The sequence below is a fragment of the Marmota marmota genome, unplaced genomic scaffold, assembly GCF_001458135.2.
Source record: "Marmota marmota marmota unplaced genomic scaffold, marMar, whole genome shotgun sequence".
Taxonomy (NCBI): Eukaryota; Metazoa; Chordata; class Mammalia; order Rodentia; family Sciuridae; genus Marmota; species Marmota marmota.
Window position 1 is genome coordinate 20581792 of NW_025999842.1, and position 27944 is coordinate 20609735.

Below are 27944 nucleotides of genomic sequence, written 5' to 3' on the forward strand. Positions count from 1 at the left end.
CAAGAGTCATAAGATGTAAAGTTACCCTATGAACTCTATTTTTTAATTGATTTTATTTTTTTAAGTACATGACAGCAGAATGCATTACAATTCTTATTACACATATAGAATACAACCTATGAACTCCATTTTGCTTGGAAAATTTCTTTTTGAAAAATCTGATGATAATTTGCATGTTAAAATGTGTAAGTATGTAATATCAAAAAAAGACTACTTTGGAAAATAGATAGAAATATTTAAAATTAAATGCAATTAAAATACTCATCATTTAGTCACTTAGAAGGAAGGTATTGTGCATGCTTATCTATAATTACTGAAAATAAGCTTTAGAAGTATAATTGTAGAGGTAGTAGACCTACAATGACCAAAATACATCTATAACAAGAAGAGATACCAGAATCCAAAGAGAAAAAGAATTTTATCCATTCTTCCTCTACCATACCTTTTACTCCAGTAGCGAACTTTAGTTTACATTTTTGTAAGTTCACAGCAGAACTATTAAAATTAGTATCCTAGATAGTTTTCCTTGGTTTAACCATACTAATATTCTCACATATGTTCAAAAACCTTTAGTAGTTCTCCAGAAGACAAACTCTAAACTCATTGGCCTAGCACTTTATGGCCTGGCACAACTCAGTATTTCCAAACATATTCTTCCCAGTCCCCACTCCACCCACAAGCCCAATCACACTAACAATGTGTTCCTGAATTTCCTCATTATCTTAGTCTTCCTGAGGTCCCCTCTCTTTTCCCATATTCCCATGTGTCTGAATCCTACTCTCAAAGCCAGGTCACACACATACCTTCCTTTGTCAGACCAGAGTCCATGTTATTGACACCATTCACAAGTGCTCTGTAGTACTTCTACTACATTTACCACTTTGACAGTATTGCAAAACTTAAATACATTTCTTATACCACTTCTTTATATTCTTGCACCTTTTACTCGAATCATACCACTCAGCTCTCACAATGACCACTGTAACATCTATGGATGAATTCCAGTTCTTTTCTTTCTACAGAAACAGTATTGAATTTGCTGTGGATATCATACTTTTCCAGTGCACCCCAGGACACTCTCACACTGTGGCAATCCATTCATATGCCTGTTCGCTTGTCTGTCTCTATCAAAAGCAAAAAATGTACATTCTGTTTGTGATCTGTGTGTGTTAGCAGCCCACAGAGTAGGAACTCAGTCAATGATTGATATAGCACCATGATTATCCAAGATAAACACAATTAGAAAACAACTTTTATTAGGCACATAAATGTTAACTCAATTTATGACTAGGCTATTTAGAACGGAAATGTCAGAAAAGAAAAATCTACTTTGGAAAAGTAGGCAGAATTTAGAATAACAAATAATATAGCCAAAATTCTTAAGAACACATTTATATAAATATTAATGAAAATTAATACACAAATGTATTAGTCAGCTTTTTGTCACTGTGACCAAAATATTTGACATGAACAACTTAAAGGAAGCAAATTTTCTTTTGGCTCACAGTTTCAGAGATCTCAGTTTGTGGTCCACTAGATACATTGCTTTGGGCCTAAGGTGAAGCAGAACTTCATAGCAAAAGAACATGGCAAAGAAAAGTTCATGGCCACTGGGACCAAATACAAGAGGTAGTTCCTAAGGGCACAGCCCCAAAGACCCATTCCTTTCAACTAGATTCCTCCTTCTAGCTTCTACCACCTCCAATATTCCATTTAAATAATGAGATCATCAATAGATTAATCCGCAGATGAGGTCAAAGTTCTCATGATCCAATTACTTCCCAAAACCCTACCTCAAAACATTGCTCACTGGGGACCACACCATCAACTCATGTATCCTCAGGGTACATTCCAGATCCAAACCATAACGAACATTAAGGTAAATCCTATGTATATACATGTAGGTACATATATGAGATTTTTATACATCATAGAACACTGAAGAAGAAAGAACAATTTTGGAGAGAGCAATAAGGGATAAAGAAGGATCTCCACTTTCACTCATCTATGTTGGAACTTTCAAATTAACCCCTTCCCATCCACACACATGCAAAGAGTAGTCTAGAGGCAATTAAAGCACATATTTAAAATGAGTAGTTAAGAGTAAAATCGTAGAGTTTAAGAGCTTTGCATAAAAGAAAACAGATCTCACAAAGAAGTTTTTGAGTTTCAATGGGAAGACTTTGTTTTTGTGGCTTGATTACTATAGGCAAACTCCTTCTTCATATTTCCTAATTTAAGTACTTTTCTCATCTATACATCCAACCATCCTAAATATTTAAGGACGGGACCACCCAAAGGTAAAGTTAAAAGGGACAGTACAGCTCTCTTCCTAAAGTGCACAATAGTATAAGAAGAGCTTCTTATTAGGTGGTCTATGGAAAGAAGCAGCTGCCCCTACAACCACACTTTATACTTCAAAGTGCCCAACTTCTAACAGAAGTTGTAACTAAAAAACTCTAGTTACTAATCTACTCTCCTCTCTTTTGTCTGAATAAAGAAATCTAGTCTTCTGTGGAAAATTTCAAGCGATGTGATATAAGTCTCTTCAAAGGCAGAGATTATCTACTACCCAGCCACTAAAATAATCTACCAAACAGTAGTTTTTTTAGTGACCATTGGGTCAATGATGACATTTCCTCAAATAGTATACACCTGTAGATGTATACTATCTGGTTCTGACATGGTTCTGACAAACAAGGAAACCATCGTTTATTATCTACTAGATTGCCATTTTTGCTTTAAAAATTAAAAGCATAAATGATGAAAACCACCTTAATATCAAAAGGACTCGGAAACCACTTTGGTTCTATAATAGCCCAGAAAAAACAGGAAACTTCCAGAGGTTGCACTTGGCACTCTTAAAAAAGGATGGAGATGGGTGGCCACGGGACATTGGGAGCGAGGGAATCCCCAGTCCTGTCCTACTCCCTTCAGACCAGGAAAGCTGTACATAAACCTTGGCACAAGCTAATTTCTATATCTCAGCAACTGATCAGAAAAATATTTTTCCTTCCAAGAACCAGTACTCTTATTTGTACCTTGCAGTGTTTCTAGAAGAACTCCTTTAGATCTCATCATCTCACCACCTTACAAAGATGAGAAGGGAATTGCTTTTCCTGCCATTAGTGGCATCTGGAAAGTCCTTTCTGTTTCATTTGTCCTAACAACCAATCTGTTCAAGGTAAAATGCATCCTTCATCCTTTGCCTCCACCTCTTAATTTTCTTCTTTTTCAGTTCCTGTCCTAAGTGTCAATTTTCATATATCAATTCTGATTTTCCATATTTTGTTAGGCTGGCTACATCTTTCTGATTAAGCATTGTGAGAGAAATTTTAGAATCCATACTCTTGAAATAACAGTGAACTTATGGTTCTGATCACTAGACTCTCATGACCTCCATATAAATGCAGCAAACCATAAAATCATTTCAAATTTTTATTAGCATCATTATTTTAAAGGAAGAAGAGGAAGTATAAGATAGTTTTAGAAAACGTTCTAGATTTATAGACATTTTAAATTTATCAAAACCAGATGATTAATTCCAAACAGTTTTAATACATCAACTTCAAGATCAAACCAGATTACAAGAAAATAAAGTTGGAAAACAGCAATGCACTTACCTGAGGATATGGGGAAGTCCTGGATTTTGACTTTGAGCTGGAAAGCCTTGACTTGGCCCCCTTTCTGTTGTCATTCATGGTGGGGGTGGAGCTGCTGGCATAGGAGAAGGCTGGCTTGGAGGCTGAGATCTGATCTAGGGAGAGTTGCAGCCCTTTGTACTCAGTGTCTCTGCAGAGTGGGAGGACAAAGCCCTTAATCAGTCACCACAGGAAAAGGATTCATGAATACTCTAATCAGGAATGACAAAGATGCATATGTGAAAAAGAAGCAAGCAAAAGTTAGCTTTTGTTTGTTTTCCACAAACACCTGGAGAATTCTAGAAGGCCTAATATTTAACAAATGTGTGTGAATGAGACTGCCACAGATACCACAGCCAAATTATATATGCTCATGAAAAAGTTTTAATTAAATTTTTTTTTCATTATTTTTATTAGTTAAGTAGAAAATAAAGCCATAATTCAATTCTCTGATCTTTTGTGCCTTCTTGGTGAGGTATGAATCATAAAAGAATGCTCTGAAGATTTCCTAAGTAGGGTGGACTCAGCAGATAACCAGCCAACTGACGCTGCTACCTGGTTGTTGGCAAGATTGTCTTCCATCAGCTGTTCCAAGATCTATCATTTTGTTAAACATCACAAACATTCTTATGGCTGGCTAACTAGTGTAACCAGGCTTATAAGTAGTTAAAGATTCCTTTCAACAGGCTAATTCAATTTCCTCAGGGTACATTTTACCATCAGTTCTTTCCATTTCTTCCTTCATTCAATAAATATTTATTGAGCTTCTAATATATTCCAGACTTTGTGCTATGTGGAGATGTGAAAATAAATAAGATATCTATAATCCCTGCCATTCACATAGATAATAACTTTTTTTGGTAGAAGAAAGAGTAAACAAATAACCATGCATATCTGCAACTGTGATTTGAAGGGATGAAATTTTGTTAAGAGGTTCATTACAAAGATAGTGTTTGGTATATAGGGGCCAAAGATGGCAGCCTTGTCCCTGTCCACAGTGGATCTCATCTGAAACCTCAAGTTTTCTAAAGAGTATATCCTTGCCACACACATGTCCGATAGAGCATTAATCTCCAGGATACATAAAGAACTCAAAAAAAATTAACATCAAAAAAAACAAACATTTAATAAATGGGCTAAGGAGCTGAATAGACACTTCTCGGAAGAAGATATACACTCAATCAACAAATATACGAAAAAATGTTCAACATTTCTAGTAATTAGAGAAATGCAAATCAAAACTACTATAAGATTTCAACTCATGCCAGTCAAATGGCAGCTATCAAGAATACAGACAACAGTAAATGTTGGAGAGGATGTGCGGGAAAAGGCACACTCATACATTGTTGGTGGAACTGCAAATTGGTGAAAACACTCTGGAAAGCAGTATGGAAATTCCCTGGAAAACTTGGAATGGAACCACCATTTGACCCAGCTATCCCACTTCTCGGTCTATACCCAAAGGACTTAAAATCAGCATAGTATAGTAAAGCAGCCACATCAAATGTTCATAGCAGCTCAATTCACAATAGCTAAACTGTGGAAGCAACCTAGATGCCCTTCAATAGATGAATGGATAAAGAAACTGTGGTATATATACACAATGGAATATTACACAGCATTAAAAGAGAAAGAAATCATGACATTTGGAGGTAAATGGATGGAGTTGGAGAAGATAATGCTAAGTGAAGTTAGCCAATCCCCAAAAACCAAATTCCAAATGTTTTCTCTGATATAAGGAGGCTGATTCATAGTCGGGTAGGGAGAGGGAGCAAGGAAAAGACGAACCCTAGATAGGGCAGAGGAGTGAGAGGGGAACAATGAATCAAAATGCATTCTGCTGTCATATATACCTAATTAAAATAAATAAATAATTTAAAAAAATTATATCAACCCTTCACACTGGCCCCTAAGATAAAATGTTTCAAAGAGTCCTCTTTACTAAAATTCTCCTGGGAGAATTTTCTTTCAGGTTCCAGAACTAGCTGGTCTGCTTCTGGGTAGTTGATTTCTTTGTATCTCACAAACACTGTGAATTATCTAATTCATCATGTTTCCCCCTTTGCACTAGAAGTCAAAGGCCCAAAGCCCCAAGTCTACTTTGTAGTCACCTCTAGAGAGTCCTCATGGCAGGCATTCTGTGCAACAAATTTCTTTGTTTTTCTAATCTTACTTTTTCTTTCCTCTAATTCTACAATTAGTTTACCTTTTCAAAACTTTTATATATATATTTCTAATACTGTGGATTAAGATGAGTATATAAAACAATAAATTACTGAAATGATATGTACAAAAATGACTGGCACATTTCATGAATCAGCAAATAGTCATTTATCTTCTTTTTCCCTTTCAGTTCTTCAATAGCAGTATTAGACAAAAGTAAAAGTATAATTCTGTTCTCTAAAATTACTAAGAGAGTAATTTTAAGTGTTCTTACCATCCAAAAAAAATTATAAGGGTATGAGGTAATGCATATGCTAAGTAGCTTGATTCAGCCATTGCACGATACATATTTCAAAGCATCATGCCATACACCATAAATATAAGCAAGATTTACTTATCAATTTTAAAGTGATAAAAATTAATTCAGGCAAGTTATCCCTTAAGGAATAAGAACAGAAACCAACCAAATGATTCCAATAATGTCATTGCCACAAACTAAAGTGCAGTGACATATATCAGCAAATTGCAATAGCTTGGTACCTAATTCATTTGGCATCCTTATCTGCAGACTCATTTAGGAGAAAGTCAAATTATCCCTGCTTCCAGACCACATGATTGTGCATGTAAAAGACCTGAAGACTCCACCAAAAGACTGAGAGAAGGGATAAGTGAATTCAGGAAAATGTAGCATACAAAATAGAACCAATAAGTGAATTCAGTAAAGTTGCAGGATACAAAATCAACATGCAAAAATTAGTAGCACTTTTATACACAAATGATGAACTTGTTGAGGAAGAAATAAAAAAGCAATCCCATTCACAATAGCTACAAAAAATTAAAATACATAGGAATGAATTTAACCAAGGAAGTGAATGGTCTCTACAATAAATATTACAAAACAATGATGAAAAAAATTGAAGAAGATGCAAAAAATTGAAAAGACCTCCCATACTCATGGATTAAAAGAATTAATATTGTTTAAATGTTTGTACTACCCAAAATGATTTATAGATTCAAAGCAATCTCTATCAAAATACCAATGGCATTCTTCACAAAAATAGAAAACACAATCCTAAAATTCATATACATCCACAAAAAAAACCCAAACAACCAAATCAATCTTGATCAAAACAAGCAAAGCTGGAAGCATCAAAATACCTGATGTCAAAACATACTACAAGGCCATAGAAATTAAGACAGCATGGTATTGTCATAAAAACCGACCCAGAGACCAGTGGAACAGAATAAAGAGCCTAGAAGTAAATCCACAAATCTACAACTAACTATAGTTTTTTTTTTCCCCAACAAAAATGCTAAAAAAAAAAAAAAAAAAAATGTTGGGCACAGTGCGCCACACCTGTGCTATTCCAGAGACTGAGGCAAGAGAATCACAAGTTCAAGGAGAGCCTGGGCAATTCAACAAGACCCTGTTTCAAAATGAAATTAAAAGGGCTGGGATGTGCCCCAGTGGTAAAGTGTTGCCTAGCATGCTTGAGGTCTTGGGCTCAATCCTCAGTGCTTCAAAGATGACAAACAACAAAGTGCTGAGCACATGCATTGGAGAAAGGACTGTCTCTTCAGTGAATGAGGCAGGGAAAACTGGATACTCATATGCTGAAAACTAAACTCAGCCCCTACCTCTCACCATATACAAAAATCAACTCAAAGTGATTGGAAGGCCTAAAACTATGAAATGATTTTAAGAGAACAGGAGAAGCACATCAAGACACATCAGCCTAGGCAATGGTTTTTCTGGATAACCCCAAAAGCACAGGGAGCAAAAGCAAAAGTAGATGAACAGGATTACATAAAGCTAAGAAGCTTCTGCACATCAAAGGAAACTATCAACAGAGTGTTGAGGAGGATAGAAGGAGGTTGGATGACAGGTACCAAAATACATGCAGTAGGAGAAACAAGTTCAAGGGTTCTACAGCACAGTAGGGTGACTACAGTTTACAACAGCCTATTATGAAGCGCTGGAAAAGAGGAACTCAAAGGCTCTAAACACAAGGGAATGATAAGGAGATGGAAATTGTGATTACTATGATTTGATTATTGCACATTGTATACATGTGTTGAAATATCACACTGTACCCATAAATGTGTGCAATTAGTATGTGCTAATGGAAAAAAAAAACTCCAAAGTCTTTCTAAAAATTTTTGCATAGCTTCCAATAACAGAGATACTACATATTATATCAGCCTAAAAAAATGTTTTTAACCCAATGAACAATTTAAAATTCTACATATACATTTGAAAACTCTGTCAAATATAAAAAGGGTTATACAAATGCTCTTGATAAAGTAATTTGAAAACATTAATGTATATATCAAAAATATTAAAATTTCACCAATACTTAGCATATGAGTCAGATAGATCAAGGTTTAAACCAATTTCTGCCTTTTATTGTTTAACAACCTACACAGGCTTCAAATTGCTGCTTTTTTTTTTTTAACTTTTAGGGATATAGTGAGGTTTATGTGACAAATTTTATAAAAAAAAAAAACAGCACAATACCTAGAACATAGTAAATGCTCAATAAAGAGCACTATTTCTTAACTTCCAAACTTTTGTGTCACTTTTTAGCACAATTCCTGATTTCCCCTGGAAAATAGTTTCATTTTAGTAGCAAGTAAAATACATTTCATTATAAACACCTTTTTATGCTGTTTCTCTCTCTTTTTTTTTTTTTAATCCCAAACTCATTTTAATTTGCTCTGATAATTGTTAGCCTCTAAACTCCATTGCATTCTGGTCAAAGTTCTTATTAAGATAAGTTCTTTATTGCTAAGTCTGCAAATGTGGACCTTAGAGCAGCCCATGCACTCTGAGAGGAATTCGGTCTTCCTGTTTCTCTGTTCAGAACTCCGATGACTCAAAAGATGTGTTAGGATGAAAAGCACAATAAAAAATACCCACTTAAAGACATTTCAAGTATGGTTGATGTGCTGCCAAGAGCAGCTCTGAATGGCAGATTCGCTAAGAACAAAGCATTTGTTTTACTTTTAGAATTCTATTAAATTGAGCATTTCATTTGTATAGCTTAAAGGGCTAGATTCTGATGGGAATCACATTACAAGCTCCACTTCCCTCCTCCAAACTCAGACACAAAGAGGAGTCTGGCCCTGCTTCTCTCCCTTGCTTTTGGTGAAGCACATTCTGGTATCACATGTGTCCTCTGAGTTAGATGTATGTTTAGTGACACCATTTATTTAATGTTTCCCCCACGAAGTGGGACAAAATAAAATACTCTGCTGCACAGAACTGGGACTCTAAAATGCATACAGTGAGGATCTTGACTTAGTTGATTTAAGTAAGCACAGCACTGTTCTAACTCTGAAGCTTTTTCGAAAATAGCCACACGAACCCATTTTGGAACTCCTTCAGTAACTCTGCAAGGGCAGCTCGTGCTTTTCTCCTGACACAACTGGCCTATTGAAAGGGGAACATGGCTTATGCCATTGGGCATATTCTTCGAAAGGCTGTTGAAACCATTTACACTTGGTTTTCTCTCCTTTTAATGGTTTGTGCAAGAGCTACAGACACCCTCAGGTACCTCAGCTTTGAAAGCAATGTGAAATGGGTAATTTGCAAACACTAGCCCTTGCAGCATGTCAATCTCGCCCATATTTGCACAGACCAAAGTAATCCTCTTATTCCATTGTGGACAGTCAGAAATCATTCAATTTGCAGAATTAACCATCTGAGTCTACTTTAAACTTTATAATAGTCATGTACATATTTGGAATAACTCAAATTTCAATAGAAAAAAATGGGGCCATTTTTGCATCACCGGCCTTCCTCAGCCTTCCTTTAAACAATATGCCACACCACTCATAGGGTCAATGCCAACTTGTCATAGGAAAAGCTCAGTGTGATACCCTTACAAAACTAATAAAGAATGTTTCCATCACCAGAAGGTACTATCAGCTTCAGAAAAAATTCATCAGTATCATTTCTATCATTTCAACTGGGAGATGGGCTTCTGTGATGCCAACATTCACACTATCTAATTTATAATCATCAAGTGAGTTGGAATGCATGTACGGAGAAACAACCAACAGTATTTTTATCAGTTTGTATTACTTTAAGTTTCTTTGCAAAAATTTTCCTATTCAACAACACACTCCATTCCCCTTTCATTCAAGACAACTAAATTTTTGCCTGTCATGTCAATTTTCGATCTGCACGTCATTCTGGAGTTTCTTTGTTGATATTACATTATGTGGCAATTCTTTAAAAAATGTTGCCAGATTTTTCAATTGAGCTATTTTTTTAAAAGAAGCTGAAGGTGATCAAATTACCCAAGCAAAACATGGAAACTAAGCCATACAACTGATTTGGCTCCAAAGACACTGATTGAAATAAGCAGAGGATTGCATTAAACCGTGATCGGATTAAGTGGGGATGACTGTGCCTTACACTAAACTTTTTAATCGGATTCTAGAGTCACCGTTACATGAAGTGCATGACCTTCTTTATATTCTGGCAGAGCTACTGCCTAGCCACTGGACAAACCTCACCAGCAGAGAGACCTACTTTATGTTTCATTTTTAGGTTCCTATGGAGCTCAGCAGAGAGAGATGATAAGGAGGGATGCATACTGTGAGAAGCTCACAGACTAAGACAATCTGCTGGGAAATTAGTCTAAGGCACCCTTGGAAATGTAATAGTCTCATACTCAATAAGTGGATTTGAGGTTGGTCCCCCAAAATCTTTGGTTTTACATAAATAGTGCCTATGCCTTTCTCCATTTTGAAGTTTCCTCCAACACACTCTGCAGTGGATGGCACCAAAAGGTAAGGAATGCCTTAGACACAAGGTTTAGTACCACGCTGTGATTTTGAGAAGGAAAGACATGACTGTAATTAATAGACAAACAATAACAACCAAAAATTAAAGGGCAAATCAGTAATATGTTGACAAGACATGGCCAAGCTCTCTGTGCTCATAAGGGGAATCAAGTTATTCCTTCCTACTAGTTCATGAAACAAGCTGGGATGCAGCTATATCCAGATCTGCCACCACACTGCCCCTGAATTTGTGTCCCTACCCTTCCAGTGATTTCTCCCTGCTCCTTCTTCTGAGTTCCTCCACCACTCTACTGCTCATTTGGTTCAACATTCCATCTTACAGTGTGGCCAAAGTTGTACCTTGACAACCACCTCTTGAATTCCTTCTTGTATAACATCCTTTATTTACTGTCCAACACAATATCGCATATGGAACAGATGCTCACTTTGCAAGTGATTAACAAAATGATTCTAATTTCAATAAACTTACACTCGTCTCAAATCCAAAACTCAAAAAACTGTCAAACCTTTCCATACAAATGAGAGATGTCTACTAGGTAAGCAAGTTCATGTGAGTTTTTTTCAAATTCTCAGATTATAATTCATAATCATCCTGAAATTCTGTAGGAACCTAAATCAAAGAAGCCAATCCTATCTTACTATTTTAGTGTTATGCACATTGATTAAATGCACTTATTTTGGCAAATTGCAATTCAGGCACTGCATATGTGATACTTGGGCATAATAAAATACTAAATTAATTTCATCCTGAACCATTTGGAACTATTGCAATTATACTGAAGGAATTAGAAGGAATAGTGTTGTTTGTTTGTTTGCTTGTTTGTTTGGTACTGGGGATTTAACCCAGGAGCACTCTACCACTGAACCACTTCCCCAGCCCTTGTAATTTTTTTTTTTTAATTTTGGGACAGAGTCTTGATAAATTGCTTAGGGCCTTGCTAAGTTGCTGAGGCTAGCTTTGAACTTGAGATCCTCCCACCTCAGCCCCCAAGCGGCTGGGATTACAGGCATGCACTGCGATGCCACTAGAAACAGTGCTTTAACCCCCAGAGAAATAACTCCTAGAAATCAATAATGAATATAATATCTCCACATACAAAAATTTAAAAAGAATGTGAACAATGAACAAATTGCTGAGAAATGTTTTTAAAAGCTTTAGCCTCATGTATGATAACCTATAGGAATTAAAGCAGCTAACAGAGGAAATTTTCCTTTTCAAATTGGCAAAGTTTTCTGAGTGACAATAAATCCCAATGAAATAAGTAGAAATAAATGAGCATTTGTATATGCTACTGGTAAGAAAGTAGTGTTTATCAAGCAGCTTAAAACATGCATACTTTAAATCTAGGAATATCAATTTCAATTCTAGAAAGATTAAGACATGTCTAGAAAATAATCAAAGATAAGCATCAAAAATATATATGACAGTGCTTATCAGATAATTTCTATTTTTAATTGGAAATAATGAAATAAGAACTAAAAATAACGGAATTACTAAATTACAATGTATCCATGTGAGAAAATGTTATACAGTCATTAAATATTTCAATTACAGTGATACAAAAAAAAAACATAATGAAGTGACATTTTTTTCTCTTTAAATTAGCATGTATTACATATAGACAGTGACAGGCAATGAACTAAAATGTTATGTGCAGATATCTGTCAAATAGATATGTTTCATCTTTGTATGTGTCTCTATTATCTTAATTTTTTTATAATAGGCATGTATGTATAATCAGAAAGAATATTTCTTTAGAAAAACACTAATTGAGGCAAATTTCAGGCATCCCCACTTCATATTGAAATGGTTCCCCAAAACTTTTTTTTTATTTCTAGGGTTTTATCTTTGCACATACTAAATACAAAAGAGAAAACACTACAAAATCTTCTTTCCCACAGGCTACCTTCTGAGGCATAATAATTACAACTTAAATATCCAAATGTTCAAATGCTCTCTCAGTGCCTGTATGTTTCCCCTACTTTCTGATTTATTTTTCATCTTTAAAACTTTACAAAATTATCTGTCTCTGAAGACTTTCATATGAACTATATGATTTTTATGTCTCCTTCTTTGGAGAATAGAACTTAAATTATTACTACAACTGAGGGGGAAAAGACTCTTTTATGTGGTTTCCTAAAACAACTTAGATTTGTGTGAATTAAAACGGCATATTTATCATTGTTCAAATGAAGTCCCAATTTGGGGGGGTGGGCATAGCTTTTGCTTTAAGGAACTTAATTTTTATGATCAGAAAACCACTCTTTAGCTACTAAAGTCTTCAACATATTGCAAATCTTTCAGATCTAAGTTGCTCTTACAGTTTTTCTATTTCTTATATTTGGGAGAGGTAAGGAGGATTTGGATTTTTAATAGTCAGATCAAAATAAAGTAAGCACAAAATGTCTTAATAATATCAATCAAAAGAAAAAGTAATACTAATGTCAATCAGGTTTGTCTTTTTAAAAATTCTCAAACAAAAAATAAACAAAATGCACACCTTATTCTGCCCCCTCTTCTCTATTTTCTTCCACTCCTTCCAACCTACCCCACCCTCTGTATGCATTCCCCACACCCCACATGCACTTCACTCTCACTTATTAACCTGATGTTTTCAAGTTCCATTTAGAACTCTTCTAGTCCCTAGGAAAGAAAAGCAATGGGGATCTCATCACCTAACACATTATATTTGTTTGAGACTCAACCTCACAGGAACAGCTTTCTCACCTAGTTATTCTGATCCTGAGCAAAGCTAATTTCTAAACTCTAAAAATATCTTCCACTCTGCCAGGAACTCCACACAAACTCAGGAACAGAAAAAAAAAACAAAACTGTAATCAACATGAAATCATCTTAAGCTGAGAAATTTGGACCCCATACTCAAGGGCACAGTGTCCCTGAATTCCCCCACAAGGCCTCAGGTAGGGAAATCCCAGGACATGATTAGAAGCTCTGCCTTGCTCTGCATAATACCACAGCACTGGAATTTCTGTGAATCACAGCAGAGTAGAATCTCAGACTTTGAACTCCACAGGAAAAGACACAGCAAAAATAATGGCATAATGCAATGTTTTCGAATGCATAAATCTTCATTTGTTTAGTTTAAATATTTTTAAATATGTCCTATTACATTTATTCTTGATTAAACCTCTTCTAGATAGTTATTCATTAATGGTTTCTTTACAGTTGCTGTGCAAACAGTTCATTCATACCTATGACATATCAAATCTCATAGACATGTTCTTTAATTGGATTCATTTATTTCTAATCTTCTTAAGCCCTTACTACTGTAATGCCTGACTAAATATACATTAAACTCTATTATTTAAAAGGCTAAAATAAATTTGAGATATATTTCATGAATAAAATTCACAATTCAACAAATGTTCTATTATTATTATTATTATTATTATTATTATTATTAGCCTCAGGCATTATTTAAAACTGCGTGGTAGATAAGTTGTGATTAAACAAAATAAGTTCTGTATGGTTGCTAGAGATTTTGGATTGCCCACTAAAATGCCAAAATTTTCATTGTGTCTGTAGTTGGGATCAGAGAGCTTTTATAATACTATTTAGAAGAGTTATCAGTAGAACCCATATAAAAAACAGGATATATATCTTCCTATTGTTATTTGTAGGCCTTGAGAGGCTTCCCTGGCCACCAGGAAGATGTTTCAATAGTGGTCTACTGGCTGAGACTTAAAAATATATTCATTTCATTGGCTTCAGAAAGTTGGTCCAGAAAGAAATAATAGTATGTGTTCATCTATTATTTTTTTCTTGATTCAGTTTGTCTGCTTCTCTTAAAGCTGTGATTCCCAAACTTCAGCATGCATCATAAGTTTGTTAAAAGACAACTCGCTGGGGTTGGGGTTGTGGCTCGGTGGTAGAACACTTGCCTGGCATATGTGAGTCACTGGGTTCAATTCTCAGCACCACGTAAAAATAAAAAAATAAAAAGGTCCATTGACAACTGAAAAAAAAAAAGACAACTCGTTGCCTCCACCCCTCAGAGCATCTCATTGGCAGGTTTAGGGTGGAGCCCAACAACTGGCATTTTTAAAAAGGCCCCCCAAGGGGCTGGGATTGTGGCTCAGTGGTAGAGCGCTTGCCTAGCACAGGCGGGACCCGGGTTCGATCCTCAGCACCACATACAAACAAAGATGTGTCCGCCAAAAACTAAAAAAAAAAATAAAATATAAATAAATAAATAAATAGGTCCCCAGTAGTGCTGAGGCTGCCAGTCAGGACACCATACTTTGAGAATTAGAACAGTTGATATCTGGAATAAGAAAAACCAATGGTCTCAGGTGAAGGGGACTGCAATAGTCTCAGGTGAAAGGGATCACAGAGAAGGTTAAAAAAAAGAAAACACTGAAAAGGGAGGGAACATTCCAAAGACAAAATCCAACCTTCACACTTTCTTCAGAACTTAACCTGACTGCAGAGACCACTAGAACCTGCAACTGCCTGGAATGTTTGCTCCCTCTTAACCTCCTATTCCTGCAGATCCTGAACATTGAAAGCTGCAAGACATGGTCTTCAAAAGCTGCAAGACATGGTCTTCAGGCTGTTTCTCTTCTCTTACTCTATTTACTCCATTAGCTTTAAATTCCATACACTGATGACTCCCAATCACTATCCCAGACCTTCCCACTCTCTATCCCAGACCTTCCCACTCTACAGACATCCAAGTGCTGCTGACTATGTGACATTTCCCAGCTGATGGATGACAAGCATCTTGAGGTAGATACAACCACACAACCTTGATTGCAGCCACTGCCTGCAAAACTGCTTTTTCCCACCATTCATACAGGTCCCTCAGGCTAAAATCTGGGTACTATTCTTGACTGCTCTCTTTTACTGACCACCCATATCCAATCCTTACCCTGAATCTGACCCTTCCCCTACCTCCATTGCAAACCATCATCTTCTCTCACCTAGTTAATTATAATAATTACCTAACTGTTCTCCCTGCCTCCACTGTCTACCCTCCACAAAGCCTATGATCCACACTGGCCAGAGGATCTTTCATATCATACATTAGATTATGCCATGCCTTTGTTCAAAGTGTCCATTGGCTTCCCAAAGCCTTCCAGACCCAACATGATCTGACCCTGCCCATTCTTGGTGCATCACCTCCTTCCACTCTCCTCCTCCCTTACTCTGTGGCAGCCACAGTGACCTTCTCCATTCTTCAACATGCCCAGATGGCATCCACCTCGGGACCTTTACATGTGTTTTTGGGATGTTCTCCCTGTGGGTGTGACCATGGCTGGCTCCCATCTTTCATTCAAGAGTTTCTAAGGAAGCCTTCCCAGACCACTCCCATCTCTTTGACCTACTTAATTTATTTTTCTATCACTTCCTGATATTTTATGACAGTTTATTTGTTTGTAAGTACCATTTCTTCCCACTAAAGTGGATGCTCCATGAGGCCAGGGACTTGTGTCTCCCTTGGTCACACTGTAGCCCTATCACAAAGTCCAGCACACAGAAGGCACTGGGGAAATAATTGCTGAATGAATGCACAAATCTTCCCCCAATTGCCATAGAGAGGACTCCACTCTAAAACATTTCTTACCATCTCTTTAATTATAGCAGCAGAAATTAAGCTGATTCTAATGATAAAAATTTGTTTATAAAGTAAGTCCTATTGAGTGGACAGAGAAGACAGAAATTATATTGTAAAATATGTAATGTCTCTGAATAGTTCCCCTTGGTGTTTAAATAGCCTTCACAAAAAAAGTGCTACCCTGCACTTTGCTATTATCTTTAATTGTTCTAACTGGAGGAATGAAGTTGACACCCACCCTGCCCTCCCCTTTGTGGGCTGCATTCCTCTAGCATTCCTGAGCTGTAACACTGAAGGGATCCACTACCCAATAACAGCACAACAAATGCTTCACCTTGCCAGGATGGTAGCATTGAGAGTAAGTATAAATATTGTGAGTTCCAACCTAGTAGTCTCTTAATGACTTGAAAAAATAAAATGAAAAACTTTGTGTTGAATTTTGTTAGATCTGAAAAAAAAAAAGCAGCTCTTTCCTATTTGGACAGCAATATCAATTAATGCAAGTGTTGAAAGAAGTGAATCTCATGGGTTCTTACCTCCAGTCACCAGAACTTACTATAGTTATCACAACCTCTGAGAATAGAATGAATGACTGGAGAGCAGCAAAAAGGCACAGACCCCCAAAATGCTCAGAACTCAGGATTCTACTTTTGTGATGGTTACAGTAGGAAGAGACAGATGAAAAACAGCACAAAGGTTGCATTACCGGAAAATGTTGCTATTCTCAGCGAGATGCAAAAAGTGGCAAGGGACTTGGGTTTAAAAGTACAAACACAAGAGAATCCCACCTTAATGGGTACCATTATGACATCCAGTTCAATATAATGAGGCTATTTCCAAGATCTGGCCAGCAGCCCGTATTAGCACGGCTTTACTGATGTGGATACAGCAAATTCTGTTTGAACAAGAAATCCCTGGGAAAAAAAGATCCTTTCACAGGCTCTATTCATTTAGCAATCAATCAAAGGGAAAATATCCTTCTGGTAAAGACAGTAGCTCCTATTTGAATCCTAGTAAAATATTAGATGTTCTAAATAAAATAATGTTCTATGGGACACACTTATTGATTGCTATTTTGTGAAAACATCATTACTGTTGATATTAAATTGGTAAAGAGGAAATGGAATTGGGCCTAGGGGTGAGGATATTATTGCATGCAGTTGAGTAGGTACCAAGTACACCCAAAGAGTGAAGAAAATGAATCACTTTGTGGAGACCCCATAGTAAACAAAAGAGTAAACTCTCCATGGACTTTTGCAATACATCTTCAAGAAGTTAAAAATTACTTCATAAATATTAAGTGAAATCATATGAAATTGCCAATATTGAACTGTTTTAATACACAGAAATGACAATTTCACATAGTTCACCCTAACACAATATCACCATTGTAAAGAGAGCATGTCAAAGAGGACATTGGTGAGCACTGGAGTCCAGGCCCTGGGTTCATATGCCTGCTGGACCACTCACTAGCTGTTTTATATCAGCTAAGTCACTCAACCCCACTGACTGAGCCTCTTGCACAAAGTAGCAGGACCTCAGATGTGAATCCTTACTCCTTAAGCTTCCTAAGCAAGATAATGAATAGAGCAACTTGCCACCCCTCCTTCAGCTTAGAGCTAATGATCATCTTCCAGCTTCTCCCAGACAGAGCAGCAATGCCTGGGAATTACCCCTTACAAAGAAAAATAAATAAATAAAAATGTTGCAAAACCTAAAACAATTAGCAACATTTTTTTAAATGTAATATATCTGCAAAGACTATATTGAATCTAGAATGATTAAAATTCACTGAGAGTCATAATCCTATTCAGTCCCCCAAATATTGAAAATTCCTTTCCAAAGCAAAACAAAAAATCAGCCCAACATCACTGTAACAGAACAAAAATCAACTCAATTATAACTACTCTTCCTTCTTGAGGTAATGAGATCACAGAGACTGCCTTGGTCCACATCCTTGTGAGAGTTAAAGTTGGGCTCCTTAGCTTGCAGCCAGATACTTTGCTGTCAATTATGAACTCTCTTACTACACACACACACACAAAAAAAAAAAATCCCACCCAATGAGCCCAACTCTTCCTACAGCTTTCACTACCCACTCCCATATCTAGTCAGCAGTCTAATAGCTCATATACCTGTGAGTTCCACACCTATGAGCTCATTCCCCAGGGTAACCTGTGTTGTGCCAAGGCACTTTGGGTTCTCCTTTCTAACTGTGGATGGCAGCACTTCCCTCATTGAAAGCATCTCAGTCATGTGCAAGCCTATGGGCAATCAAGTAGGACACCATTTGTACTTATGCTTGTTTCTTTCTTCTGCAGACACTATCATTCATTTGAACAGTCCTCAAACTTGTCACAGCACCTATAATATATAGTGCTCGATAAATCTTTTATGAATGCTTAAAGACACACTCATCCTAAAAAAAGTGAAGGAGAGGGCTGGGGTTGTGGCTCAAAGGTAAAGCGCTCACCTAGCATGTGCAAGGCTCTGGGTTCAATCCTCAGCACCACATAAAAATAAATGAATAAAATAAAGGTATTGTGTCCAACTACAACTAAAAAATAAATATTTTTTTAAAAAGTGAAGGAGGATCTACCAGCCCCTTTCAGACACATCAGAATGACTGCTGATTTTTTATTCTTGGATAAATACCTCTCTTCCTAAGGCTCTTGCTTTCCTTCTTTCAGCCCAATACTAACACATATTTATTGTGTGCTTATTGGCAGACTAAAAATTATTTGATTTAATTTCAATAAAATAACCACACTAACAATCAACAGTTACTCAATGCGACTTTGTTGGGATCACAGTGCCATTATCTCATTTAATATTCACGATGACTCTGTGAGGTAGTCTCTATTCTACCTGAATTTGCAGATTAAAAAAAAAATAAGAAAATTAAGCAATTTACTCACAGGCATAGAGCTAGTGAGGGGTGGTACTGGGAGTAATCAGCAGAATCTAATATGCTATGTTACATGATAAAAATATGCAGTGATATCTTATTTCATAACAAATTTTTAAAATATCTTCTAATGCAACCCTATGTTTTTCAGGACTTGAAACATCCAACTAAGAAGCCTAGGGGATAAATGGGCATCATGACGCACACCTATAATCCCCACTAGTCAGAAGGCTGAAGCAGGAGGACTGCAAGATCAAGGCCAGCCTAGAACTCAAGTTTTGAGACCCTGTCTCAAAACACTTTTTAAAAAGAGGTGGGGATATAGATTAATGGTAGGGTGCTTGCCTAGCATGTAGGAGACCCTGGGTTCAATCCCCAGGATCTCCACCACCACCTCAAAAAAAGAAAGAAAAAGAAACCTAGAAGTTAGACTGCATCATATTCTAACAGCAGCAAAATTATAATGTCAAAGGAGGCCCTTTGGCCCTGCAAATCTTAAACAAGTCATATAGGTACTTTGCACTTCCGTGTCCTCCAATCTGCTATTTGATGACCTACTATGTATCTTACACTTTCTTTCTGAAGATAATTTTTAAAATACAAGCATCATACATGTAGAAGTACTGTTCATTCATTTCAATGTGATTAATATTCAATTTAGAATACTGGTATCCCTAATATCTTTAAAAACCGTGTTTTATGCATAGGTGCTAAAAAAGATTTTATTACTAAAGCCAGGTCAACATGTTGAAGATATATCAGTAATAATTTGAGAAAGGCAAAGGTTTGGGGGAAAGCAGTTTCCAGTTATGATGAAACGTGCTCAGTTCCAACAAAACAGTTCAGAGTAAAGAAAGTAATGAAGGAAAGAAAACCTCAGTTAGACAAGAATAGCAAGACAATCGCTGTTTGCATGTGATTTTCAGAGTGACGCTGTTACAAGAGTGCCTACTGGGAAAAGAAGATGTGACCAATGTTCACAGGTAACTTGCTTATTTCAAAAAATCCAATCCTCAAAATCCCATCCTTTTCCTGACAGCTCCACTCTCACTTTTAGCTCCTTTGAATCCTGTGCCTTCAGCAAATAGTGCAAACATACCATATCATTTCTGACTTGTTTCTTTTCCCTGTCTTCTTAGGTATTTCAATGGGTCTCTTCTATTTTGCCAACTAAAGTGTAACTGCTCTTGAGTTATCCAGATTTCTGCTTCACATATCTATGCAATTAATCATTGCAACCTGCCACATTCTGCCAAACAGTGGTGATACAGCCATGTGCTGGCAATGCAGAACAATGAGGAACACACAAAAGGCCTCACCACACACCCCATACAAAAGGCTAGTGTTTCATGTTTTATGCACTTTGCATTATACTTACTAACATTAACAAGATTGACAAAACACTGGTTCCAACTAAATTAGAGATTTGGTGGAAGCTGTTTCTTAGAAACTTCTTTTTCCCTAGGAAAGTAGCCTGTATAAAGCAGTTTCAACATCCCTGGAACAAAGAAGGCACTTGGGAAATTCTGGTTTACCTCCCTCCAAGCAGAAATCTCAGCTCCCTTTAGAGCACATGATGACAACAGCAAAACACAGGGTGAGCCCAGCCAACTGCAGAAGTCACCACACACACAGAGCACAATGCTCAGAGGGCTGTAGTCAAGAGACTACAGAAAAGAGAGAAAATAAAAACCTACATTTGTGGATGTGAGGATTTAAAATTCATATTCATGAGGGAACTACTCTTTTTTTCCAAAGCATTTTAATTGACATCACAAAATTGGAAAAAGTTAATAACAGCTCTTGGAGCCAAATACTTTTCTAGCTATCTCCTCTATTTTCTCATGCAGTCCTCTGTAAATCTCTGAAAGGTGGGAAGAAGTGTCTACTTCCACAAAGGGAAAAACAAGGGCTAAAGGGGTAGCATGACCTACTGAAGATCTCACAGTTATTATGGAACAGTTTTGATTCTCATCCAGACCCACCTGATACCAAGACCCATGGCTACCCTGCCTGGTTGTTTAGAATGATACAGGGTCTTTCCAACAAACAAAATCACAAGTTCACTGCAATATCACTTCTTGGAGCAAAATTCATAGATGGCAAACAGATGGGCTAGGCTCAGATAAACCCCAAACATGAATCCTCTACAAATAGAAAGTCACCACACATCCTTCTCAGCTCTGTCATCACCATGGACAATCGCTCTCCATGGCCTGAGATAGGAGACAGGGAACTGAGGTTGGGGCTGTCACTCCTTCAAGCAAGGTGCAACATTAAATCTCTCCATTGATAGGGATTCAGGTATTCCAATTTGTCTAAACTCAGACAATCTTTATTTACATGGCACTTATGCATAGATACCAGCACTTTAACCCAAAGAATTTTTGATCACCATCTAATCATCTGGAAAGACATCACAAACCAATGAGAACAGAGAGGTAAGCACCAGATAACGGGAAAGCAATAGCAGTAAATATAATTTACTAAAATTATAAAGATAGACATATCCTCCCCCATTAAACATGCACATACCTTGAACCAAACATAACAGCATTCCTCAAATGAGTAGACTAAGTAGGAAACAAAGACATGCTTTTGGGGGGTTCAAGTAAAGCCTTCCTTGAATTTCTCCACCTATTCACAATGCCATGCATGAGTCCCTGCCTTCAAATAAGGCAATGATCCATGTCTTCCCATGATGTGACTCAAAGAAGAGAACACTTTCCTCCCAACAGCTAGACTGAAAGAAAACCAGAAGAGAGTGGGCAGGCAGGTCATTGAGCACATACCAAGCAGCCAACACCTAGGAACTAACAGGATGGTTCTGTGAGTCACTAGGTCAAGGCAGCAACAAAGGAAAGACTAGAGGTCAGAATGGCCTGGGGAAAAGGAAGCAGCCAGGAAACGGCCACGCCAAGGGGCCAGAGGATGGCACAGCAGCCCAGAGAATGCTGGAGAGTTCTCCATTCCAGCTCTTGAATAGAACCCCTAGAGGAGAATGTCAGCTATCATCAAATCTTCCCCATTCTCCCCCAAAGGCAGAAAAGAGTCAACACACACACACACACACACACACACACACACACACACCATCTAGGAAATACCCCACTGCCACAACAGGTAAATCATGTCAAATCTGACAAAAAAGGATGACTTCTCTTATTAATCCACATACGTGTGTGTGTGTGTGTGTGTGTGTGTGTGTGTGTGTGTGTATTTGGCTTCTGGGGATTTAACTGAAGGGAGCTTTACCACTGAGATACATCTCTAATTCTTTTTTATTTACAATTTTAAGACAGGGTCTTGCTAAGTTGCTGAAAGTTTAACAAATTTCTAAGACTGACTTTGAACATGTAATCCTCCTGCCTCGCCTCCTGAGTCACTGAAATTATCAGCTTGTACCACGCCACTCAACTGAAAATTATATATTCTTAATTGAATATAATGGAGAAGACATCACTGCAACATCTTAGCTAGTGAAATGTATACACTAAGCAGCAACACAGAGGTAGCTTTTTAATCTTGAATTCAGGTCAAGGCTTATCTTGAAGCTGGATAAGCTGAACACTACAGGCTTTATTCATTTAAATCCATTCCTCTCTCCCTCTTTCCTCGCCAAAACCACACAACCTCTCTCATACACAGAGAAGGACAGGATGCCACAGTTGACACAAAAGCCTTTAATTCTGGCTTTAGGAGGATGAGAGGTTTGAAGGCAGGTGAGTCAATGGGTTTAAAGTTATAATTAGGTAAAAGAAATGAGTTCAACGTTTTATTACACAGTAGTATAGAATAATGTAACCTATTTCAAAACACCGGATTTCAGGGCTGAGGTTGTGGTTTAGTGGTAGAGTGCTTGCCTAGCATGTGTGAAGCACTGGATTCGAGCCTCAGCACCACATAAAAAATAAATAAAATGAAAATATTGTGTCCATGTACAACTAAAAAAAATTTAAAAACAAAAAATACAAGATTTCAAGTGGTCTTACCACAAAGAAATCGTGAATGAGGTAAAGGATATGCTAATCACCCCGATTCAATCATATCATAACATGTACTGAAGCAACACATTGTAGCCATAAATACAACAGTACAATTATATGCTGATTATAAAAATTTCAAAAATGTTCTGGTTTCATCACTTACTCATCATCTCTGAGCCTCAGTTTCCTCACCTAGAAAATAAGAAGTGTGATCTCTCTAAACCAAACATCACACAGAATGTTCAAGAAACAAATTAGGTGATAGTACTTTGAAAGAAATACGCAGTCAGCAATTGCTTTTTAAAATATTCAAAGTTTATAAGCTTATAAAAGATGAATTCAAAACCAAATATACATTATTTTGTTAACAAATTATAATAAAGACTATATGAAGGATAAGATTAAATTGAGTAATGGTATTGTGGATGTCAAAAGGGATTAAATCTCCCAGCTCTTCATTTTAATAAAATGTTTTGGTATTTAAAAAATTACTATTAATACCAATGTGTCTCTAATCTGTTTCTGTAATCATTAAGGTACATAAAAGACCATCTGAAAAGGACAACTAGAACTTTTCTATTCAATATTATCATAATAAAGATTAAACACAATTATGAATCAAATCTAATTTGTTGGTATACATTAGGGTACAATATTTTTGCAGTTCTAGAAATTAATGTTATTTTGAATTGCCAAAAAGATTAAACTTATGCAATGAGTTCTCCATAGATCTGAGGAATAAAAGTAAATTATTTTATATTTGCTGTAACTTGGTAAGTCAAAATGTGCTTCATCTGACATCACTTATAATATAAAAGAGTGGTTTTGCTAACAGCAAAATAAAATCTATTTTGATAATTATATATGATTATTAGCCAAGTCTTAAGAAGCATATCCTAAAATTTACTACTAATGACAATATCATTGGCCTTTAAATAAATTCTAACAAATTTGAATTTGAGCACCCCAATGAATTCAGCACCATTTATATATTTGAAAGAACAAACCAGTACGAGCATATTTTATGTTTGCTTCTTTAAAGAGGTTTATAAAGTTTTATAACCACAGAATATGTTAACATTTAAAAATTCTAATTGTGAAAAACACATGGTTTTCATAATGGTTAACTGTGAGAACATGTAATAGTATTCAAACAAGAATAAAAAATATGGGGCCATTATCATGTGGGCCCTTTCTCCCTTTGATATGAAGGAAGGATGTTTCTCTGGCATTTGCCCTAACTGTTCTACAAATTTAAAGGAGGTCTTTAGAAAACAGCAAGCTGGTATAGAACACTAATAAGTATTTTCTCTATCTGTTCTGCTTTTAGTAGCACAGTAATAGAAATTTTAACATGGAAAACTATTTTTCCTCCTACATGCTCTGTAAATCACTTTAAATGTAAAACATCATGTGAGATTTTCCACTAAAGCAGTGTTTTATCTAAACTGATAAAATAAGCAGAAAAGCTCTCCTTACCAACAAAAAGTGGTTGAAAATATTAAATCTGTCTGATTCCACAATTACCAAATTACTCACTAAATCTACTCTCTTACTTTCCAAGTACAATATCAAAATTGTACTTACTTATAATTCTCATTAGAATTCTAGTTTAAAATTAAATTAATATTTAGGACTACCTTCTACAGAAGTCCCCTCACAGAATATCATATATCAATCAGACTAATTGAGGTCATACACCAATGAGTACTTGATGAATATTAGTGGCAGATTGTTTTTAATGTTATCAGTAAACTAGCTCTCATCTGTATTTTTTGCAAGCTTCTACACACAGTAATTTTGAGTACTATAAATATGTCATCATAAATGATACAGAGACTAGATAGGAGAATGCTATGTAAGCAGAAAGTATCATGATGTCTGTGGCTTACTTTAGAATTATTTAGCAGGGAAAAATAAACATTAAAATAAATATACATATAGGTAGAGACAAAAAAATACAGCCAACATTAACATTTGTTGAAACTAGATGATATGTACATGGATATTCATTGTACTAGACTTTCAACTTTTATATTTAAAGATGTATAAGTTTTAAGATATTTTAAAATAGAAGTTTTGGTTTATCCTGAAAAAAATAATGTAAGAATATTTCTTATTTTTAAAACGTATGAAGTCTGAGCCAGGCAGGCATAAAACTCCTGTGCACACCTGTAACTTCATCCACTTGGGAGGCTGAGGCAGGAAGATCTCAAGTTTGAAGCCAATCTCAAAGTGAGACCCCACTTCAAAATAAAAAAAAACTAGGGATATAGCTCAGAGGCAAAGTACACTGAGTTCAATCCCCAGTACAAAAATAGATTAGATAGATAGATAGATAGATAGATAGATGGATAGATTTATTATATATGTAAATTATATACATATATAAATTCCAAAAGCATAAAGAAAACTAATACTCTTATTTCTCTAGAAATTATTTTTCATAGTTTATTTTCAATTTTCTTCATGTTAAATACTAATATTTTCCATCTGAACTGTTTATGAACAATTACTACTCAAATTAAAATCAAGAAAATATGGATTCAAGAAAATTACTCAGGTCTTTACATGTTATACCTTCCTTTTACTCTCCACACTCTCTGGACTTTCCCCAACATCAACTACTAATCAGTCTCTATCACTTGTCCTCTTAAAAATGAGAGAAGGCCCTATCATATTTAACACTTCAAAATTTGTGGGCACTCCTAATTTATAAGAAGATTTTTTATATGGAAGACAAAGCTACCAGAATATGTGTGTCTTATTGAAAATCATGAACTGGTCAGTCTTTTGCTCAGATTGCAGGGGTGGCATGTGGAAGAGGCATTATGAAGAGCTACAGAAGCTTCACAGAAACTAAGAGAATTTTAGAAAATTCATCATAGTGACTTCTCTCTCCTCTCCAGATTCTTAATATACATTATGGTGAAGAAGACGAAGAAGAAGAAGAAGAAGAAGGAGAAGGAGAAGGAGAAGGAGAAGGAGAAGAAGGTGGTGGAGGTGGAGGAGGGGGAGGGGGAGGAGGAGAAGGAATTAAAAAGCACTAGGGCAATCACCACCTGCCTCTAAAATCATCATTTTCCTATATGCACTAATGCAGTTGCTTATTAAAAAACATGGCTACTAAATATTTCTAATCATTACTGCTTTTGTTAAATAATAATGACTAATTTTCTTACACATAATATTGACTTCAACAACAAATTTATCCACAGGAAGTTATTAAAAAAGGGTTTCTTATGAATGTAGTTTCTACCAAAACACCGCATCTTCTTCATTTGAATGATTATTATTTAAAATCCCCTCCACTTTCATGTCATGAAAAATTCTTTCAAAATGTGTGCTATTAAAATGCTTAAATATGGAAACATTTTGTATGTCAAAGTATTTAGAAGTTGGCAGTTTTAAGTACATTGTTTGAGGTGGTGTATTTGGAAAGAATTTACTTTTCATTCTCTAACTTCATAGAGCAGTATTCCTAAAAACAAATGTATGTGGTAGTTTGCTAGTACCATAGAGAATCAATAGCCATCTATTTAATTTGCTAAGACAATGTAAATTAGTAACTTCCAGCCAGATGTGTGATGTACACATCCAACAAACTGCACCTGTTCATTATGAAAATCCTGTCAACACACAGAGCCACTTGATGACATTTCATCCAAAGCAGTTTCTGCATTTGCAGCCATAAAAAATGTTCTAAGAATTTTTATACAAGGAATTGGGGCTGAGACTCATAAAGAGTAATCAATTTCAGCTTATCATCTTGTAGGCTTGTGTATACATGCTTCTGTGTGTTTATTTCTATTTTCTTTCAAAGATACAGAATGTTCAAAAAATAAATGTGTGCCATACTATTTTTCCTTCCGTAAATCATTTATTTGTCCTCATTACATATTTTTTAATCTGATACAAAGTTGATTGTCTAATTCTGCAGCTCTGAGGAAATGTGTAAAGAATGACACAGTCAACAGAAGAAAAAAGAACACTTACCCACTGGAAAAACAAAACAGAATATTTCAAAATGACTCCAAACATAAATTAAGTTTACCCATTGGGAGGTCTAACTTGCATTCAGATCATTTATAGGGGTCTGTGTGACTATATACCCTGCTGTTTGATAAAGAATGATTACTAACCACAGGCACCCACCAGAGGACTGAGTGTATGTATAATGCTTGTGATGTCTCAGACATACAAAGCACCTTCTTAAAGAATGTCCATTTCCTTTCCATGGTAAGCAGACATAATTTTTCACCCTCTAATACTTCTGTTGCTCAGAGTGGCTTATGTTATGAGTTATGCATTGCCATTTTCTCTTGTTTATTTTAATAATATGAAAAATTACATTCATAAAATAAATGGTTTTGTTTCATGATACCCAAAATAGTGGTACATTTTCCGCTCTATATTGAAGTACAGTTTTCTTGCTATTGCAAAAATTTAATAATATTTAACACTATTTACTAAAATGAGAGAAATTAAAAGAGTCTTCTTAATAACAAGCTATTATTCTTGAATACTGAAACCTCACCTACACCAAATTCATTTTCTAAGTCTATTGAATTGACTTTTCTTATTAAACCGGGCACGGAGCAAATAGTTTTAATGCAAGCATAGTATTTCCAACTACTACATTTTTAATTTGGCAATCTAAAACAATGTGGAATGAATCCAATTCTCATTGATTGTATTCCAAAAAGCACCCCTTAACCCACCACAAAGACAAAACTATCTGGTGTCAACACTCTCAAGTAGAGAACTTCTGAGGTCCCCTAAAAATCACAAGAATTTCAATGTCTACCAAAACCAAACCAAACAACAACAACAAAAACAATATTCAGCAACT

General features: G+C 36.0%; 1 protein-coding gene across 5 annotated transcripts in view; it reads right to left on the reverse strand.

Annotated features, from left to right (window-relative positions):
- Sim1 (SIM bHLH transcription factor 1) overlaps positions 1-27944 on the reverse strand; it is an 81868-nt gene that overhangs the window by 35215 nt on the left and 18709 nt on the right. For all 5 annotated transcript variants that reach the window (XR_007351640.1, XR_007351582.1, XM_015498299.2 and 2 more), the window contains exon 10: positions 3624-3792. Coding sequence is in view for 3 of the 5 variants with exons in the window: in XM_015498299.2 (XP_015353785.1) it covers positions 3624-3792 (169 nt within the window). In the remaining 2 variants the exon portion in view is untranslated. The remainder of the gene's footprint in view (positions 1-3623; positions 3793-27944) is intronic.